The sequence below is a fragment of the Dermacentor albipictus genome, chromosome 3, assembly GCF_038994185.2.
Source record: "Dermacentor albipictus isolate Rhodes 1998 colony chromosome 3, USDA_Dalb.pri_finalv2, whole genome shotgun sequence".
Taxonomy (NCBI): Eukaryota; Metazoa; Arthropoda; class Arachnida; order Ixodida; family Ixodidae; genus Dermacentor; species Dermacentor albipictus.
In genome coordinates, this window is record NC_091823.1 from 88,474,215 (window position 1) to 88,494,034 (window position 19,820).

Genomic DNA, 19,820 nt, shown 5'->3' on the forward strand with positions numbered 1-19,820 from the left:
TGGGCATTCACTTTAATGCCTCACTATGCGTTATAATCGTAATATATCATTTTTCTTTTTCTCAGAGACTGAAAGCCCCTCCCTCGTGTTATATTCGTGGTTGTGTTATTGCCGTGTAAAAACGGTAGGTTGTAAGACACAACCCTATGTTTGTACTGCAATCAGTGTTGTCACATGAGATTGGAACTTTGGCTTGCTGGCTGCAAACTAGGCTCAAAATATGGCAAACATGGCTTTTTTTTTTTTTTGCTAGCGGCTCGAAATACACAATATTTTGAGCCGCTGTTGCATTTTGCATTTTCGATTCTTTTGTAGCTGTAGAACACAAATAAAACATGGCCAACCAAATTATAAATTTGCTTTGTTATATCCAATAATTTGTTATATTTGTTTTCATTATATTGCACTTAGGCTGTATACTTGCACAGCCCTTATTTAGAGAAAATTATTTGCATGTTGATAGAACAAAGAAATAATTACTGCATAGCCAACTTTATACTAATAAAATAAAGTTGAGGCCATTTGTGAAAACTGGAAACCTTTGGCTGTGTCACTGAAGGATTATACTGCTTACTTTTCATCTTTGATAAACAATACATGTTGAAGATATTGCTGCCTTTCCTTACCAATAATCATCACATGTGTCATTCTTTATGGAAGTGTCACTGCTGGTTCTTTTTCCAGGGAGTGTCCCAGAGCGAAAGCGCCACCAGAAAACTTACTATGAAACTGACCTTGACTCATCGGTGACAAGTAACCTCGCTCTGGACAGCCGGCCAACATCCTTGTGTGATGTAGTCACTGTGAGTTGATATTTCATTGAATCAGCACTCCAAACGTAGCTTGTGTTGTGGCATGATAGCATTTCTTGAAGTTTTTTTAAAAGGTAAACAAAAAGGACAACAATCATGTCAATCTTGCCTAGTAGATCACACTTGTAGATATATCACAGTGTTTGTTCTGTGACAAAATTGGGCTTAGTCGCAGAATAGTAAATTAAGATTTGAAGTGACGCTTCTGTTTTCTTTATAGTATTTATTGCCTGCATTCAGAGGACGTTTATGTTATCCTTGTTATAAAGCCTATGATCTCCGAGATTTGGGGGCTTGTTAGAGGTCCTGCTCTGCAGTTCTTAATAAGTTGAAGGGCACCCGTATTCAGTACGGCATATGGAAATACGTGATCTTTGATGAAAATAGCTGGGCAATCAGCTAAACTTTGTGGTGATTGTTCCAACAGTTTCACACCAATAGGGCAGACGACAGATAGCAAGCAGCATTTTTAGTGAATAGGGCTGACAGAGCGGCAAAAATGAAAGCATACTGCATGGCCACATTTCTAGCAGAGGGGGACAATTCAAATTTTGCTTTAGTAGGGCCAATATGGGATCATCATGGAAGTACAGCTGCTGACCGGTAATTAAGACTTGAAGGGAACCATCTAATAGACCGAATAATCAGGAGTCTGAAATATTGGATTTGGCAGAAAAATGCCTAAGTGACTTTATTTCTAAAGTGACCAAAAAAAGGTTATCATTGTATTGCTGTGCAGCATATACACTTGCCTGCAGCTGTATGTGTCCATATTTAGACCATTTTCATACTGTCACGACAAATGGACAAAAGTACAGTTAATGTGTGCACCAGATCCATATACTCTGGTAACATTTAAAACGGAGATCTACCACACACCGATAGCTAAGTGATCACAGGTTTCTTTGCACTGTCATTGTCCGATGCCTCCCGCACTGAATGACTGTCCTCATCACAGACATCTAAGGTTGAGTAGGCGTCACTTGAAGCTGCTTGATGATCCTGAGTGACAAAAGTTAGTCACGTGGGACTGTAGCTATTTAATGTGAGGAAAGAAATGCAAGACCCGCGGCACTGGCACTGCTTTTACGGCTAATTACAAACGCAACCTTTACTCCAGTTAGCAGCTTGGCTGGGCTTGATTTTGGGTGCAGCCGGTGTCTGTTTGGTCGACTAGGCTTTGCTAGTTTCACTTTTGAAGGCACTGGCAATACATATTGCCGTTTACCCTGCCGGTAACATATGAAAACAAAAGTATTGCGCTTTCTGCTTTACTGAGTGCCGGAATTAGCATGCTTTCATGTAGGTAGGGTCCAAATTACCAAATGACACGCTGAAAGGTGCAGACATTTTGATTGTCCTTTTACACGAGTCTATTGGGCAGATGGGAGTGCCGCAAAGCTGTCCGAATAATCGAGCATGTCCAAATTACGTTCATTCGAATTACCGATCGGCAACTATATACTATACATCTATCCAACCAAGTGGAGCCATGCTTTAATGGCTTGCCAAAGTGGAAATAACACAAAAACAACCAAACAGCGAAGTTTTTCTTGTTAGCAGGAAAGGGACTGGGAGGATGTGAAGAGTAACCATAGCCATGGGATTCTTTTGACTTGCTTTCTCATCACAACATGCAGGCAGTAACTATAGTACAGTTAAACCTCGATATAATGAACTTCAATATAACGAAGTATTTAACTTTTCATAACCTGTTGTCCATAGAACACCATATAATTAGAACCTCAATAAAACTAAATGTGCTTGCAGGCAATTTCAGTATTACGAAATTTCGCTTCCGTAGCAACGGAATGCCGAGACAATAAATAGAAACTTCTGCAGACGCACATGGTCAAATGATTAAATTACAAGCAGCTGCTTGCAAACGCACCTCTCAAAACGCCTGCGATGTGACAAGAGCGATCGCCACAGTGGAGCCGCATCATGTTCTGTGTAAAGTCCAAGTGCGATAAGATCCTACCGCGCCCTGTGCACTTTGTATTTTAGATGCTAGTAAAAGTATGCAACGGTGACAAAAAAAGATGGTGGTTTTTCGAGTGCCGCCTTCCCCCACAAGCAAAGGGAAAGAGGGCGTCGAGCTCGTGGTAACGCAATCAAGCGTGCGCAAGGGCTGGGGAATGGGGAGGGAGGGGGGGGGGTAAGTTGGGCGCGCACCGTGATTCCTGGCGCGTGCCTCGGTCGTGCCTGTGCACGGCTGTAATCGCGGTTGAGCACATTGGCATCCGCACACCCTGCCTTAGATGTGATCTGCCTCGTGCACAACGAGTGGGTGTGCCAAGACGGCGTGTCATCCTGTAAGCTGTTTACAGCACGTTTAGTATTGGTGGTTGCCTAATCTTGAGTTCCTGTATTTCGTTGGAGTGAGAAGCAGATGAAGCATTCGCTCCCTGCTGCCGGCACTTTTCATGATAGCGTCATCTCAGTGCGGGCAATGCTATTAGCTGCAGGGATGGAGTGCACACGAAAGTGTGGCTTGCTTCGCTTGATTTGTACTGCCAATGTGAAAATATCGTCGACGTGGCATGGAACCATATCATTCGTCGCAGACTCCCAAATTCATCAAAATGAATTGTTTTCTCATTAAAATTTGCTTTCTTCAACCGCCCGATAAGTCGGAAAATGCTGCGGCCCATTTCCATGTGAGAAAAATTGATCGGTGGTTGATTTACTAGCATAAAAGGTCGAATTTCAATATAAAGAAATTTTGATATAGTGAAGCAAATTGGCAATTTTACCTACTTCGTTATATCAAGGTTTAACTGTATTAGTGCTTTGCATATTTTGCTTTCTTTCTTTTTTTCAAATTTTTTTTTTTTTCAGAATTCCCAGGTTGCAGAACTGGAGTCCCCCAGCTTCTCACCTGAGCCGAGCGATATGGCTGAGGACAGGTCATATGTGGTGCAAGACATTAGCAAAGCAGACGATCGTACTAAAAAGTTCTACGGGCTGCTGCCCCGGGACCGTGCACAAGAAATCAAGACAGTGCGCATTGTGAAGCGTGAGTCTGAGCGCAGGAACAAGGGCAAGGAGCGGCGGAAGGGTGGCCTGGATGACAGCTGCTCTTGGTTGCCCGAAGAGGGGGACACGGTCTTTCAAAACGAGGAGGAGGAAGAAAGTGGTGTGTTCCCAGTCTGCTTTTAGATTTGCGATCTTGTCACAGTTATTCTGCTTCAAGTTGTCGATTAGTTTGGTTGTGTGCCGCCGCCATTTTGTTAGCCTGCTAGCCTCCTGGTGAAGCTCAGGTTTTTTTTTAATGCGTGAGCATTTCTATGCTTACCTAACTAGAAAACTGTCAGTCCGTTCGTCCCGTAAGACAATGGCTTTCAAGACAGGGCCCGCAGCAATGAGCAACTTTATTTTTGTGCTGCCTGTCGTTTCAACACGAACGAAGTGGCAAGAACACAGTGCTCACGAAGGTTTCAGCACAAGCCACACCCTGCCCCTTTTGCAGATCGCTTTCAAGACGGGGGCCCGCATGTCTCTCCTCAATGCAAAGTGGCGAAAACACAGCGTACAAAGCTATCAGCAGCTGGCAGACTCTGTCTGCATCATAGAGTGCTTTCAGGATACGGTCCGCACAGCCGTGCCAGAGTATGTTTGATTGGTCGGTGCTGCCGCCCGAGTATGTTTGATCGCAGTTCATAATGGTTTGACACGGATGGACAAGGCTCTAAAGAAGGATAACGGCTTATGATGATCGGAACGTCATCAGTGCACCTGGTGCCACCACCTGCAGTACTTGGCTTGTGTTATCAATGTACCTTGAACAGCTATCTGCACCAGTTCATGTTGCCACAGCACTGTCATTTGTACTGGCCAAATCAAGTTTCATAACACTAATAATGACACCAGGCCGCATGCAGATGAGCAAGTAACAATATGCTTACGTATGCTTAGACAACTCCCAGAGGAGGCTCTGCGTGAATATTTAAAATTATTATTATTATTATTATTATTATTATTATTATTATTATTATTATTATTATTATTATTATTATTTTGAATGTCCTAAAGGCCCAATGGCCATTATAGATGGTGGTGTATATATAGACTATTGTTGTCATTACTTAGTATGCCATGATGGCAGTGATATATATTGCACATGGTTACACATCGGCTAGCAGTAAGAAACACTGCAACAAAAAATCCAAATTTGGTACAAGCTTCGTCACTATCCAGGCAAATTAAAAAAAAAAAACTTAGCAGACAGATCATTAATACACAATAAAATTAAAACATTTCAGAGCAGAATACTACGATAGAGCACATTAGAAAAATTAATAAATTGGTTACATAGATAACTGGTATTAGGTGCATAAAATGTCATAGTGTAGAAAAAATAATTTAGCTCTTGTACATTGTGGATGAGAAAGAAATTAGCAGTATCTATGAAGGATCATTGTTGATCGCTGCTGAAAGGCATTGGTCCCTGGTTCGATTGGTGGATAGGATGAACTTTTCTTCGACTGCAAAGCATTGTTTCTGAGGAAACTGTCTTGGTTTTTATGCTTCTCTTTTCATTAAGCATCCTCCGTTTTGCAGATTTCTACCAAAATGATTTACTACATGTCGGCACTTTACATTTCTTATTTCATTTTCAGCGGAAACCAGAACTCCGGACGCCTCTGTCTTAACTTATGAATCGGCGTATGAAACCAAGGTAAGATTTTCATAAGTTCCTATTAACTAGCACCGCAGTTGGTGAAATCAAATCAACTGTGACTGTGCCTGTAGTAAATCGATCTCTGAATGCAAAAGGCACCTGGACATTACTTATTTTGAAGAATAAAGTAATTAAGTTGTATTGAAACAACTTACCTTGTGGAAGAGGTTCGGTACCTCAGTAGCAAAAGAAGGTCATTAGAATGGTATCAGGAACTTCAATTTTTTTTATCTGTTTATGGCAGTTTGATGTTGAAACATTTTCTCTTACTTGCCTCACTCTGAAGCTTAATTCTCTGCAAGATCTCTTCTACTAGAAAAGCATCCTCGTTCTTGTATGTCATATTTGCCATTTGTTCTTGCAGTAATCATACATTCCAGCTTACTATTGCAAAGTAATAAGTGGAGGGAGGAAACAACTTGGGAGAAGTCGTTTATGTCACTTTTTTTTTTTTAGCGGGAAGTGAGCTCTCTGCCATCTTTCTGGGCCAACTCATTTAGACGGTGTACTGTGTTTTTAAGTGTTTATGTGCCGCTTTAAGCATTCTACAATGCTCGACTGCTCTTCTGCCGCGCTCTTTCTCATCGGCTCACCTGACAAAGATGCAGCAATAGCAAAGGGGAGCTGGCCACCTTGTCCCTAAAATGTGGTGGCCAAAGGAAACTTCTGCATATACGCTACGCACTATGTGCTGTTGTCAGCATTTATGTTGACGTCGCGAGAAAACTCCTACCATTCCTGTGGTTGGCTCCATGCTGGATGAATGTCTAGACACGTCGGAGGACCTTAAACTTTATTGATAATTTCAGCCACGTTTAGTGCCACTGTGTCGTCAAAATTTTCTAGCTTTGTTTCCAAAGTGTGAGGGGGCCAGAAGCTTTGCGCACACCACTACACCAGCAGTGAAGGTGGCATGCTTATTGGCCTGTCTGTCTTTTCAGTGTAAACATCTGGCTGGGCTGTAGCACTCTTGTGCACAAGAATAAATCGGCGGTGTTGTCACCGGGCATAAAATAATTTTACTGAGCTTGCATACTTCAGCTGCAAAAATGAGCCACATAGGGCATATTTGACGCTTTGTTTCATAGCACTTCAAATGTTTTACCTGTTTTGTCTGTCGTTCGGTCTGCATGTGTCACATCATGCAAGTAAAATTATCATTGCTCGCTGATTGCCTAATATTTATCAGAATGACTTGCAACTGGACTTAGAAAGGCTTAGTTTGTCAAGTTATAAGCTTCTCCACTGTGTTTTTCTTTCACATTTTGTGCATGGGAAGGAGAGAAATTCAGTATTTCATTACAAAAAAAAAAATGTTACACATGGCATATAGATGTGAACAATCCTGGTGAGAAACAGCATTACAACCCACATAGTGACTAGTAGCAGTACTTCGTGTAGGCTAGCCCATACTTTATCATTGTGTTAAGGCACTGACAACTGTGGCTAGAATAATTGGCAGAACCTGTGCAGGGCTACCGAATATCATAAAGTTGTATCAGAGCAATTGGCATTCCTTTGATGACCTGGTTTACTTTATTTCTTTTTTTAAAAATTTAAATGGCATATGCATACCTGCCAACACCAACAATTTTATCATAAAATGCCAGATCTTTAGAGCTTATTTACAGTTGTATTGACACCAATAATTTTATGATTTTTCATTTGCACTCAATTTAGGTCAAAACTTATTTGAAAAGGATACAGAAACAGTCTCTGATTGAATTTTTAGAGCCCGATTTTTAATTTTTCATGCATAGTACCTGCAGCAGCAGCACCCTCTATAGAACCAATTTATAATGGCAAGTGAAATTTTGGCAGCCATTATGGGAATATTTCATAAATAAGTTTATTCAGCAATTTCATCTCTAATGACTATAGGGCAAAACATATGTTCACAGAAGCCTACTGAACAGACTGCACTTTTTAAAAATAAGCACTCGACACCTTGACAACACTAAAAACAACCTCTGGTATTTTTCATGAAGCTTCTGTCTCTTTTGGCTTCAACTATAGTACTTCAAATTGTAAGGTTGGTGGGACTGCATATGAGAGCTCTTGCATTCTTTCATTGTTACAACCCTTTAACTTTGTGCACAGAAGCCAGCTCAGGACAGCTCAAGCTCTGAAGGCAGAAGCACAAGTTCGTCGTTGTCGGCAGAGAGCACGTCTAGCGGCCAGCGCACGCCAGTGAAGACCGAGTCTCGTCGCAACAAACGCCGCCACTACACGATCTCTGGGAGCCATCCTTTCCTGGAGCAGCATTCACCGCCTAAAATGGTTAACGCCGTCACCTCTTGCTGTGCTCTCCAGTTATGCATTTTTTTTTTCTTTCTTTGGCGAATGTGGCATCAGTGTCTGCCCTTCTTCTGGGCCATAATCTTTTATTTACTGGTTGGGAGCATGCACATATTTTTCAATGGCCACTATGCACACATGTGCGTGGTGTATGTACATTCTTACTTTGCGTTTGTAGAATACTGAAAATGTTTTTTTTATCATCAGAGGAGGCTTGGTAAGCAAGAAGATAAGCAAAAAGCTGGTGGTGATACCTTATTGAATTTTCACCGCCAGGTTGTTGGGAAGTCGTGGATTTTTACAGCATTTCTTTCTGTGTAATTAATTGTGTATTGGTAATGGAACAATATTTCCTGCTCCTAATGAGCCTAAACCTAAGAAGTTTGAATAACTTATTCTGCAGTACACTGGGCTCAGATACGAAAAAATAAAGAGCACACCTTTAAATTTGTGACATCACGCTAAAATAAAGGCACTGTAGTTTTAATCCGAAATTTGAAGAAGAAAAGCGTGACATTAATTTTCTTCTCTAGTAATCAGCATATCTCCAGTTAGAGTTTTGAAAGAGTACTTCACCAGTGTAAACTGTTTTAGTGTTTCTTTTTAGTCTCCATTTGACCCAGTTTGTGCACGTTGCTGGTGCAGCCCGCTGGCCTGCGATCACGGGACGACATGGACATGGAGCGATGCCTAAGGACAGTCAACACGCCAGACATTGTGCGCTCTACTATAAAGAAGTCTGAAGTCTTCGATGAACAGACCATCGATATGCAGGTGGGCACAGCGTAGGCTTCCTGTCTGGTGCAGGCCGTATTATTGTCACGTCATACACAGTTGAATCATATGTAGCAGTTCACAAAAATCCACATTCTTTTTTCCGTGCAGCTATCTTACTGTAATATACTGCAACTGGTGCAAGCTAGTGTCCACACTTTAGGCAGATCCTGCTGCGATTCTAATGCACATCGTTCAGTGACTGTGGCAATAAAACACTAGTGTTGACGTTAAACTCTAAAAAAATTGTGTATTGAGAGCTTTCTTGAATCAACGTCTCTAGTTTCTGCAATCTATAAAATTGGCTTCTTTCTTTTATTTTGCTTCTGAGTTCAGTCTACCCAGTTATTTGTGCATTTTTGTGACTCCCGTGCCCAAGAAGTCTGTCAGGTGTGCTTTATCTCTCTGTCTTGATTCATGTTTGCATTTTCACACCATTGTTCCGTTTCTTTGCTTATAGATTGGCCTGCCTCAGAAGATTCTCATTCCCGAGCGGTACATTGAGGTGGAGTCCGAGAATGTGTCTGCTGTGGAGCAGCTTCGAAGAAGCCTTAAAGCGGCCAACATTCGCAAGATGCTGACGGAAACTGTTGGGTATTTACCACCTTTATTTAATGCCCGTCCTCAAGGCTAACACTCGGCATGTTGCAGCTTCACTCTTTCACTCTTGCAGTTTCAAAAACGCGCCCCCATACCGTATGTGCCCGATGTCAGTGAGGGCTTAGCCCGTGTTATACGCGGCTATGACGTCCAGGTAGCTCATGTACCGTCCCAAAAATTACGCCATTGGCTGGTAAACATGAAAGACAAGCTTCCAAAGACAAAGTTTCCTGGCATCGTCTACGGGATTCCATGTGAAGACTGCGACTGCGTATATATCGGCGAGACAGACAATTTCGAACAGCGGTTGAAGCAGCATGTCAACGATGTCAAAAAAAAAAAAGTCGCATCAAACGCCTTAGCAGAACATGCAGATGACTTGCGCCACAAGATTGATTGGGATAACGCCAAGATATTAGAAAAAGAAAGAAATTTGACGTCAAGACACCACTTGGAATCCCTCCTAATCCAAATGACAAATAGCACCCTCAACCAGAGGATGACAAAACACGTCCCCCCCTTCTACACGCGCTGCTTACGTCATATTTTAAAGCCATATAAACATTGTATCGCACATCCTTGATTTCATTGTGAACAAGGCTCCTGTCAGGGGAGCCGAAACGTCTTTTCTTGTATTCATTCAGTGGTCTGTGACCTTCTTTTTACCCTTCTTCATGATGCCTCCCGACCAGACGGGCTTCCGTCAAAACCTCAACTTTTGTTATGTCATTTTGAACAGGAGCTTTTGCTGCGTGTGTGTCTGGCACAAGCGACAAGTAGCACTTGTGCATCACCTGTCACCAACTTCCATTTTCCTGAACTAATCAATACAGTCGCCGACCGATAAATCGGACACCAATAATTCGAACAGCTCTGTAGCACTAGCACTAGCCCCATACACTTAATCTACTATTTCACGTGACCAGCACCGGATGTGTAGACAGGCTGCCATGCTTTTGCACTGTGATGAGATAGAGCACCTGGCACTATGCCTCAAATGCCGTCACGTGTAGATGCCGATGCGTTTTGTGCTAGTCATAGGAAATTGAAGGTATCCCTGAGAGTGACAATCTGAAAATAGGGCACACCTTTTTTGGCCACTTATGGCATAATGTCACTTCAGGCAAATCCATTATTATTATTATTATTATTATTATTATTATTATTATTATTATTATTATTATTATTATTCATTGTCATGGTCCCCGTTGATCCCAAATGATCGGTCGGCAACTGAATTTGATATTTCAAACTCAAATAAGCCTTTTTTGTGTTTGGAGATGTGTGGATGCCACCAGTTAGGGCCTCTGAGCATGCTGAAATTAAGCGAAATGTTGAAGTGGCTTTTGTTTAATCAGATCAGCAGCAGAGAAGATATCTATATCATCTCTGCTGCTACAAAGATATCTATGTACAATACTTTCTGAGAATTCTGGGTTGCACTGTCTGTTAAATCACTCGGCTGCCAGCTTGATAACCCCTTGTCATGACAGATACAGGATATGACATGACAGTCACCTGACAGGTAGCCACTTGACGTGAAATGGTAAATGTTCCCACGCATTGAATTGTTTCAACATGTCTACTTCCTTTAGTTTATACAAGCTATACGCACTGTATGTGTTACGCTCTTGAAAGCCATTGATCAAGCATTCACTCCCGTAGTAAACATTGAGTATGGGCATGAAGAAACAGTCGCAAAGAAGGTACAGGTGAAGTGAGGTAAAGCGCCTCATAGTCTATTCTTTCTCTCTTTGACTCCCCGCAGGGGCGTCTGTGTTAGCAGGCGTTTAGTGTGTTGCGATACCATGTACCCGAGCACACGAGGTCTAGACCCTCCTGTGTGTAGCCGTGCACGGCTTAGCTATGTCTGGGGAAAGGGGGATCCTGGGGGTTGAGCCGATGCCAGGTGTTCTGAGTGTTAAGGCCACCCAGCGGAGGCAGCACACCTCTTTGGCCTCTGCTTCATGTAGACGGCAGCTCCAGAGTGAGCTACCTGGAGGAAATTGAAGTCACCTTTTCCTGTCCCCGTCTTCCATCTTTTTTTTTTCATCTTCATTCTTTTACTCTCCTATCGTCTCTTCCCTTCCGTCACTTCTTAATTTTCCTAGGTGGCTTGGGTTAACCTTATGTATGTGCCCTCCCTGGGGTATAATATTTTAGGTTATACAGTAAAACTTCGTTAAACTGTACCTGCTTAAACAGCAGTTTCGTTTTAAAGTAGTAAAGTCAAATCCCCGACTCAGCGACCATTGAACATAATGTGTTTTGTATCTGCATAAGCTGTACCAGCTTATTGCATACGCATCAGGTAAAACGTAGCATTTCCACTTTTCGTCGTGCTAACATGGCGGTGTGTCGTCTCCATTGGGCGGCCCGGCAGAACAACAAGCCTCAGAGATCGGAACAGCGACCTCCAAGCGCCCTGTGCATTTGCACGTGAAGCCACATCAACATCAACATCATTTCGACGCCATGCCAGAGAGCGTTATGGCATCGTGCTAGCGAGGACTCGCATCATGCGAAACTCGGATAAAAAAAGACGCTGAGTGCTCAGCATGGAAGAAAAATTAGGCATCGTCCGTGCTATCGAACATCACACGAAGACGTCGGTGCTGGCACGTGACAGGGATCTGCTGTTGACTACGGTGTGTGGCATTTGGAATGCAAAGAAGTTGCTCGGCAGCACTGCTGCGACCGCAAAAAGATGTCGGCTACGAGGTTCGACTTTTCGCCATCATTGCCTCTGTTGTTGCCGAAGCGTCGACTAGCGATAGCGATGAGGATGACACGGAAAGCGACAGCACAGGCGATTCGGGCCCGACAGTGGCAGAAGCTGCGCATTACATCAGCCTCATGAATGCAGTTGTCGCGACGAGAACAAGGGCGCGATAATGTAACTGTATTCCAAACGAAAAGTATTCCAAACTTCGGCACCCAGCAATGAAAAAGGCGCCCTGGGACTTCTGCAGCACTAGTGTGCGGGTGCAAGGAGAATACATAACGCAAACGAGGAATCTGCCATGCGAGTGTTTGCTGAGAAGAGGGAGCTGGCTGAAAAGTTGGCACGCAGCTTCAGTAAGTTTGAGGCCGCTGTCGTCGTGCTAGGGTGCCACGGCATCAAACCAAACTAGCACTTTTGTTCCGGGAAGTGAATAAATACTGTATGTTTTTTCCCCCTTTCATCGCACTCTCTGTGTTCCATTTTCGACAGGTATGTGGGCGATCTCATGCTGTTTCGGTTAAACAGTACTACCGTTTAGTACATACTTTTTCCGAGCTCTGGCCAACTATGGTTTAACGAGGTTTCACTGTAGTGGCAATATACGGTTGGTGCCTGCAGCCTTGCGGGTTAAGTGCTGCAGCATCCCCTAGTTGGGTGGGTGGCCGCCATTGCTGCCGAAAGGAAACTGAACTACTATGGAAACACCAGCATTTCCCCATATACTTGATTGCAATCCTCAAAAGAGGGGATGCACTGATGAACTGAACACCCGTTTCAACTAAGCAAAAGAGGCCTATCCGAAATACCACGTTGTACACAGTGAGAACTCTGAAAAACAGGCCAGATTCATTTCACCATTCATAGTTGCAAAATCTTTGACCAAAGCTTTAGGTTCAGGTTATAAAGCGATTAAAATGCCTAGCGGAGACCTTCTTCTTGAGATCCCTCAGAAACATCAGTACGAGAAACTTGGCAATCTTGTGACGTTTGGCAACATACCAATTTCTGTCACACCACACTGATCAATGACATAACTCCACACGTGGAGTCATGTCAGAAACAGATTTTCTAGGATTGTCGAAAGCTGAACTGGAAGGGTGGAAAGCTCAAAATGTCACCAATCTAACACGTATCATCATTAGATGGAACAAAGAAATCCCCACCAAACATCGTATTCTAACATTTGCATCTAGGATGCTGCCGGAAGGCATTGAAACAGGATACATTATGTTAACTGCCCAACCTGTATCCCAAACCCTAGCCGGTGCTTCCAATGCCAAAGATTCGGCCATGGCTCGCAGAGCTGTCGTGGTCAAATAACCTGGTCAAAGTGTAGAGTCCAGGGCCACCCCGCCGACAACTGTGGTAGTGCACGTCACTGTGTGAACTACGTTGGTGACCACGCAGCCTACTCACGTTCCTGTCCGAACTGAAAAAAAGAAGACATAATCACCCTAAAAGTCGAGGAAAATATTTCTTTTAAGGAAGCCCGTAAGAGGTGCGCACCTTTCCACAGCACACCTTGTGCTGATGCGGTGCATCGGGGGGCAGCATCGCAGCAGCCACTGCCAAGTGCTCAGACTACGCGCAGTCAGCAGCCACTTGTGGCTCCTGCCCCCGAGGTGGAAGTAGTTAAGCTTACTCCACGAAACCAGCAAACAAGCCCGTGTACCCTAGGGTTATCGGCATCACAAAAGTTCTCAGCGGCGCTGAGTGTAGCAATCTCGCAGGACTTCCACCAGCCCCCACAGTGGGCACAGTCAAGGCTGCATTACCCTCGCTGGCCCTTGCTGGCACTGGCAACAGCCAGTGCAGCTCAGACCCACTGGCCCCATCGACCTCCGGGCTGGTGGGTGCAGGGGTCTTGTCCTCCGAGGCGAGGCTCTCTCGTGGAACTTCTTACTTGCAAGAGCGCGTGTCTGGCGCCTCGCAAGAGGCAATGGACACTACACCTATCCTCACGGTGCACCAAGTGCCTAAGGAGCAGCGAGGCTCTTTTGACAGCTCCAGAAAGGTCAAACCCCGCATTACAGGGCCTTGAAAAGGCTACAGGGCCTTGAAAAAATGTAAATGTTACAGGGCCTTGAAAAGGCTCTGTAATCTAAAGCAGCACTTACGTTTTTGTAGACACAGCACCAATTTATTTTCAATGTTGCTACACATATTATACAATGGAACTTCAGAGGTCTTCTTAGAAACCTCAATGATGTGCAAGAACTTATTCATAAACTCAATCCAAAAGTGCTGTGTGTACAGGAAACACACTTAAAATCGAAACACAAACTTTCTCCGACAGTATGTTACGTTTCGTTAAGATCGCAATGATGCTCTCGTATCATCAGGAGGTGTTGCCATTGTTACTCATAAAAGCATAGCGTGTCAATGCTTACAGCTACAAATGCCCTTTGAAGCATTGGCAGTTCGACCGGTTCTCCTGGACAAACTCATCACTGTTTGCTCGCTTTACATAACCCCACATTGCCACTTACACAAACATGAATTTCAGTCCTTTATAGATGAATTGCCACAACCTTGTTCTTGGCGATTTCAATGCGCACAACAGCCTGTGGGGTGACTCTTGTACAGATGCACAAGGTCGTCTTGTTGAACAGTTTCTTTTCTCCTCTGGTGCATGTCTCCTGAATAAGAAGGAACCTACACATTACTGTCTTGCAAACAGAACCTTTTCTTCTATTTGTCTTAGCATAGTTTCCCCATCTATATTACCTGTACTTGAATGGGAAGTTATCATAAATCATCATGGGAGCGACCACTTCCCCATACTGCTGAGAACATGCAAAAACAATGAATCTCCACCACAGGCTCAGTGGGAGGTTGATACAGCCAATTGGGTGAAATTTCGAACTCTTACTAGTTCATTTTAAGAAGGTAAAATCCCAAGGCAGGAAAATGCACCGACGGGCCAGAAGAGAGTTGGCAGAAGTTTTTATTGGGTATCAACTCGTATACGGATGAGGCCAAAGTCTGGAACTCGGTTAATAAGGTAAGAGGGCAACAACCATATTCACTCCCTTTGGTAAACGCCCAGGGTGATAGCTTGGAAGATGCAACAAACTTCCTGGGCGCACATGTTGAACCTCTGTCCTGCTCAGCACACTATCCAGAAACAATTAAACTATACAAAAACAGAAGCTGGAAAGAAAATGCAGAAAATGTGAGGCATATAATGAATCATTCTGTTTAGCTGAGCTATAGGCATCACTAAACAGCTGCGATAAATCTGCCCCAGGAGCTGACCATATAATACAGTCAAACCTCAATATATCGAACACGGATACATTGAATTATTGCTTATATAGAACAGTTTCTATATCACCTGGAAGGCTGCATGCATATTTAATTTTTTATTTCGAACAGGGTCGGACGTAAAATGGATATATCGAACTCTGCCATGCCAGACCACGTGCGCTTTATTGACAGGTGGTGAGCTTTCCTGCAACACCCTCGAAAATAGCGGCGGTGCATTGGACGTTCCCGACTGCTGTTCACTAAAGCTGCACATATCAATCGAAATGAGGGTGCTATTTGAACGTAGCAGCATACACACGCGATGGCTTGGCTAGTTCGACAACATCAACGACGCATTGCATTTGCCGCATTGATTTCTCCTCGGTGCCGCACTCTGCACCTGCTGCGCCTCGCGAAAACTGGTGCTTTGCATCCGCAAAGACGTGCGACAGTGCGCGCTCACTAGGCTCACTCATAGACACCTCAGCAGATGCCACTTAATAGTTTGGTATTGACAGTGTTTCAAAATGCTTCAATTGAAGGACATGGAGATCGCAGCAGAAGTAGCGGCCAAACAAAGACGTTGCCGAAGTTGATCCCGCAAGCGCTGATGTCTCCCCGCTCCCGACTTCAACCGAGGCTATAGCTGCTTCAGCCCTTCTATGCCACTACTGCGGCGCAATAGAGGGCACCGGCTTATCGCTTGTGGATCTTTTAGACTATGTTGAGGACTTTATGCTTAAGCATGTGGCTGCCATTAAGAAGCAGGTGACACTACTGCAGTACTTTCAGCCAAATAAATAAATACTTTGTGTGACTCTTCGAGTATTTACTGCACCACAATTGGAGCGCAATCGGGGATTGTTGCTTGGAGTACACAACTAGCCTACGCCACGCTAACTTCGCGCATCTGATAAAGTCAGTACAGCCTACGCTAATTGCGTGCGGCGCATTGAACCGCACACTCCCGGTCGACAAAGTCGGCGCAGCTTAGGGCAATTGCGCGCGGCGCAACCGAACGCCTGCCCCAAACAACGATATCGCGCCTTTCGTTCATTGATTGATTTGCAGAAGATTTTGACGTGTATTTTACGGGATTTTATATATCAAATTCTGGCTAAATCGAACTATTTGGCGATCACCACACTGTTTGATATATCGAGGTTCGACTATATGTGAAATTTTGAAGTATCTACCCTCTGAAACACAAGAAGCATTCCTTTCCTTCTACAATGCTGTATGGTCTTCTGACAAGGTCCCGCCTGCCTGGAAAGAGGCCATCATAATTCCTATTCTGTAACAGGGCAAGGATCCATCATCTGTTCTGAGTTACTGGCCTATAGCGTTTACAAGCTGCCTCTGCAAAGTCTTCGACAAAATGATAAACTGCTGCCTACCACTTTTCCTAGAACCTAACAAACTGCTTGTCCCAAACCAGGGCAGTTTTTGCAAGAGTCAATCAATTACTGACCATTTGATACTTATTGAGGCACAAATTCATGAAGCTTTTGTCCACAAACAGTTTTTTGTCAATATTTTTGGATATGGAAAAGGCATACGACACAACTTGGTGCTTTGGAATCCTCCGTGATTTGTCTGGAACGGGAGTTTGAGGCAACTTACTGAATGTGATTCAGAGTTACCTCTTTCATCGTACGTTCCGTGTCAGAGTTGGTAATGTTCTGTCCTGTCCTTCTATGCAAGAGGCTGGTGTTCCACAAGATGGTGTGCTGAGCTGCACTCTTTTTTACTGTCACAATGAATTCGCTCCGCACTGCCATACCACATACTATGTTTTATTCTGTATATATGGATGACATCCAGATAGGATACAAATCATGTACAGTGAAACCTCGTCAAACCAAGGTTGGCCGGAGCTCGGAAAAAATATGTACTAAATGGTAGTACTGCTTAACCGAAATAGCGTGAGATCGCCCACTTACCTGTCGGAAACGGAACTACAAGAGTGTGCAATGAAAGGGCAGAAAATGTACCGTATTTATTCACTTCGTGCGACAAAAGTCTGTTATTTTCATTTTATGTCTCGGTGGGCTAGCAGCGACGAAAATTGTCCTGCGACGAAAAGTGACCACCGAAGCAGAGCAGCGTCATATTCCGTATAAAGTCCAAGTGCGATAAGGTCCTATTGTGCCTCGCACGCTGTATGCATTAGATGCGAGTGAAAGTATACGAAGGTGAGCCAAGAAGGATGATGGCTTGATGAGCACCGTCTTCCCACACGAGCAAAGGGGAAAGGCTGGGAGTCTGGGAGCGTGCTGAGAGGCTGGGAGCCTGCAGTCATGTGATCGAGCACGCATAGCTTGCTGAGGACAACTGCGTTCGGCATGTCGTAGGAGTCAAAATCGTAAATAGCGATTTCTATTTGAACAACCAAAATAAAATTTGAACTGTGCACCACGGTGACGTTCAGTAGGTGGAGTGTTGTGAGCACACTGTGCTCCACCATAGCCTTCAGAGTGCGAATCATCGAAGAAGAGCAGAAGCACCACATAGGGCACATTCAGCTGTCAATAACTGCTTCTGCTGAACACATCAAAGAATTTTTTGTGGCAATGTATTTCTGAAATAGTCTAATTTAACTTCAAATACGTTTGTTTACTTCAACAAAAAGCTGTTCAGGGCCCTTCTAAGTGTATTTCCGAAAATGATCACCCTAGACTACTGCCCGAACACGTATGGAAAGCGTGAAATGCGAAGATTGAACTAATAAGCCACTGCAAGACATGCAGATTATAACAGATGCATGTGTTCATGCACTCAGTTTGGAACTTTCTGTCTACACGCAAGCACGCGAAACTTCTCACTCATGATTCTCATGCTTTTGTACGAGCCATTGTATGAGACGGGGGATGTGTGAGGAGGTATTGGGTCCTGCCGACACTGCTGGCTGTCGCCTCAGACGACGACGATGACGACATAGAGGCTGCCGTACCTGTGCCTACGTTTGCAGATGTGCTACATAGTATCAACAACATTCGGAGATTCGTCTGTGCGGCGATGCTGTAGGTGACCTCTTTGCGAATGTTGCTGCACTCAAAGCTCTTGCCGCGTGGCTCAAGGAAAATCTAGAATAAACTGGCATATCTTTTTTTTTTTTTTTTGAAGAGTGTAGGTGAGAAAAAGAAAAATGTTTTCGCATGTTGCCGAATGCAGATCTCGATGCTTGATGTGCTAAGTCCCTCCAATAAAGTGTGATTAGCACCTGCACTGCAGTATTCTTTTTGCATTAAGGTATTCTGCAATTTTGGTTTCCGATTTCTGCAGAGTATTAGCCTATAGCTTAAATTGAAGCTCCTCACAATTTTGTCGTGCAAAGCTATGCAATTTTTGTTGGTCAGATTATACAACACCCAAAATTATGAAAAGTTCTCGTGCAGTCCCGAGAAAGTCGTATAATCGGGGTTCCACTGTAGTTTTGAAAGAAGACTTCGTTAGTGTAAACTTACTTAGGGTATCTTTTTAGTATTCCTTTAAAGCTGAGATCGAGGATGTCGGGATACCAGCAGCAGCCCAGTAGTGTGCGCATGACTGTGTGAGTACATGGCCGTTGCTCTGTGGTGCTTGTCGCCGCTGCCCGGGCAGGTACGAGGACCTTGGTGCCCGGGGCTCTGTGGAAGCACTGCGGTCCAAGGTTGGTGAGGAAAAGAGGCGCCGGGCGCACCTGCTGGCCCTCAGCCACACCATCGCCAAGGAGGTCATGGAGCGAAGCAAGATGGTTGCAGGTGAGTACATGGCTGTGTTGCCGCTTGCTTATTAGCACATAAAATAATACATAAAAATAATACATATCATTTGAATGAGCTTTTGCAATGACAACTCCTTACAAAAGGACATGTCATCTCCTGGCTACGGGATCTGAATCGGGTAAATTTGGTAGCTTGGTCCATTAAGCTCATGTGACTACAACCTATAAATGTCTTAGTAGTGCCATCTTTTGGTTTGAATGAAAGTAATGCACGTGAAACAAGCCATTGAACGGCACCACAAAGCGGCAAGCCCTTTTTATAATTTCTTTAGATGGCTCAGCCGCGTTGGGTGAAAAGAGCGAAATTGTGTATTGTTGTGATGTGTTAAAAAGAATAACCAAAACAAAGGATCACAGCTGCTCCCTTTTCACTTACACTTATACAAACTTCTGCTTACCTATATACTCTCAAAGGGTTTCTTTGTAATTAATTTTTGTCTTGTCCCCTCTTAAATTCTCAAATTTTCTTGTGTTGTGGTGCTTTGAGGCCCTTCGCATTTGTTTTTTGCTCAAGATGATACGCCTTCGGTGTAGTTAATGTGGTCGCCATTGTTGCTCATTTTTATACAGTTAAATTTCAAGGTGGCTTGTGCTGGTAGGGCATTCACTTAGACTCAACAGCTCTTGTCTGTGAAAGACAACCCTAAGGCCTTTGTCACCATTGCTTAGTTCAATGTAGTGTCCACCGTAGTAGCGTTGTAGTCAGTCGTGGAAAACTTAAATACGGTAATCAATGATGGCAGCGAGGTTTTAGGGTTTCCGTGGATGCACTAAACATATTTTTAATTGAGATAAGCTGAATTTTAAAATTTATTCATTGGATGAAATATTCTTTTTGCATAAGAGTACAAGTACATTAGAACCTTCTTGATATGATCTCTTTTTGTATGATTTCTCTGCGCCAGTGTTCGC

At 43.7% G+C, this 19,820-nt stretch overlaps 1 protein-coding gene across 8 annotated transcripts in view; it reads left to right on the forward strand.

Moving 5' to 3' along the window:
* LOC139057454 (serine-rich adhesin for platelets-like) overlaps positions 1–19,820 on the forward strand; it is a 116,344-nt gene that overhangs the window by 48,596 nt on the left and 47,928 nt on the right. For 6 of the 8 annotated variants that reach the window (XR_011512804.1, XM_070535766.1, XM_070535765.1 and 3 more), the window contains exons 16-22: positions 685–803; positions 3,654–3,951; positions 5,435–5,493; positions 7,597–7,776; positions 8,440–8,568; positions 9,029–9,161; positions 18,736–18,885. Coding sequence is in view for 7 of the 8 variants with exons in the window: in XM_070535766.1 (XP_070391867.1) it covers positions 685–803; positions 3,654–3,951; positions 5,435–5,493; positions 7,597–7,776; positions 8,440–8,568; positions 9,029–9,161; positions 18,736–18,885 (1,068 nt within the window). In the remaining variant the exon portion in view is untranslated. Of the gene's footprint in view, positions 1–684; positions 804–3,653; positions 3,952–5,434; positions 5,494–7,596; positions 7,777–8,439; positions 8,569–9,028; positions 9,163–18,735; positions 18,886–19,820 lie in introns of all 8 variants that reach the window. The other 2 variants (XM_070535767.1, XM_070535771.1) reach the window with 1 other exon arrangement.